The following is a 1,661-nucleotide window of genomic DNA, read 5'->3' as shown; positions in this document are numbered from 1 at the left end:
TTTTTCTTTTTTTTTTTTTCACTTTGACTTAATTAACGGTCTATCATTTATTTGACCCATTTTGTCCATTGTTTTTGAGTGATTAATTTTTGAGTGAATTCATTTAACCATTTGTTGAAGATGGCAATTTTGCTACTTTTCCATGTTGCCCAAGCAGGTGTATCTTTAAATATAATAGTCTTTTCAATTTTTTCTGTCCAATTATTCCACTGATCTTTTTCTGCTTTGGTACGCATTTTCCATATCTCGTAAAGTTCTTTCATTTGTTTAGTTGGTAGACTTTCTTCAACATTGGAGTAAAAAAAAGTATATCTGATCCAGTATTTATCCTCTTTAAGTCTCCAACCTACAGAGCCACATTCTAACATTTTTTGTCTTTTCCATTCATCCCAGTTTAGTTTAAGTAGTTCATCTAAGCTAGCTTGGTGTCCATCCATCCATTTTTTAAAGTCTTCTGTGATATACTTCTTTAAACTCTTTTCAATCCAGTCTTTCCATTGTGCTTCTTTCCACTCTTTTGCTTTTCTTAAAATATTGCTCTTATATTCGATATCCAAGCTTTGATTATAATTTTCCCATTTTTTTTCTGCTGATTCAATCCAGGTTTTTTCTCTATCTCCCATATTTGCAACCCATTTAGCTCTTTCCTCATCTAGCACAGTTTGGAATTGTTTCCAATCATTTTCAGCTTTATTAAGCCACTTAGAAAATTCATTCATTTTCCAGTCAAATGATTTAACTTGCCATTCTTCTACATATACGTTTGGATCTGTTGGCACAGTTTTCTCATCATTCTTTGTTTCCTTAGTAGAAGTGGTTGGTGTTTCTACATTAGGCTTGACAGATGCTGCACTTTTCTTGGCAGCTGCATCTTTAGCTACAGCGGCATTTTTAGTTGCTACTGGTTTGACTTTTTTTGCCTTTTGTTGTGCAGCCTTTAAAATGATTAGGGGAAAGAAGGGAATTGTGGAAAATAAAAATATTATTACTAAATTGTTATGTAATGTAGATTAGGCATATATATAAGTTATATTATATATGTATGGCATATTTATTTATATATACAATTATTTATTGACACTTTTTTTTTTGCTTCCTTACATCACCAAATGAATTGTTTAAAAGGGCTGAGGATAACAAAAGAAGGGTAATTGATATGCTTGAAACCATTTTGAACTTTGTTATTTTTATAATATTATATATAATTCAAATTTGAAGGTAGTTAAAGAAAAAAAAAAAAAAAATTAATAATACTAATATAATAGTAATATTTCTAATTTATTCCATAAAAATAAACTGAAAAAAAAAAATAATAATAATGCTAATCACTAATATTTCTAATTTATTCTGCGAAAATAAACAGAAAAAAAAAAAAAAAATACTAATAATACTAATATTTATAATTTACTGTACAAAAATAAACAGAAAAAAAAAAAAATAAAAAAAAATAATAATAAAAACAACAGTAAAAAGTACGATTTGAAGAATATTAAGGATATTTTTTTTTGCTTCAAAAAATAAAGAAAACTTGTATATTAAACGTTAATAAAACAAGTAGATTAAAATAAATACCAATGTATACTTATTTATCTTAATTAAAAATTGTTTAGCGAATATTTGAAGGAATTTTAAAGTATCACTAATAATTTATTTTATTCAAC

The 1,661-nt window shown here is 26.6% G+C and overlaps 1 protein-coding gene across 1 annotated transcript; it reads right to left on the bottom strand.

Moving 5' to 3' along the window:
* Nucleotides 1-47: 47 nt before the first annotated feature.
* On the bottom strand, nucleotides 48-1,170 carry PGO_004685 (tryptophan-rich antigen; the record flags this gene model as incomplete). The annotated part of the gene is made up of 2 exons (XM_028691524.1): nucleotides 48-935; nucleotides 1,102-1,170. 2 exons carry the CDS (start codon nucleotides 1,168-1,170, stop codon nucleotides 48-50), a joined length of 957 nt encoding a protein of 318 aa, XP_028547325.1.
* Between the last annotated feature and the right edge of the window lie 491 nt (nucleotides 1,171-1,661).

Source organism: Plasmodium gonderi (assembly GCF_002157705.1).
Source record: "Plasmodium gonderi DNA, contig: Pgo-contig_1269, whole genome shotgun sequence".
In the NCBI taxonomy this organism is placed as follows: domain Eukaryota; phylum Apicomplexa; class Aconoidasida; order Haemosporida; family Plasmodiidae; genus Plasmodium; species Plasmodium gonderi.
The sequence above is the reverse complement of the archived record's forward strand: the minus strand, read 5'-3'. Positions and strand labels throughout refer to the sequence as shown.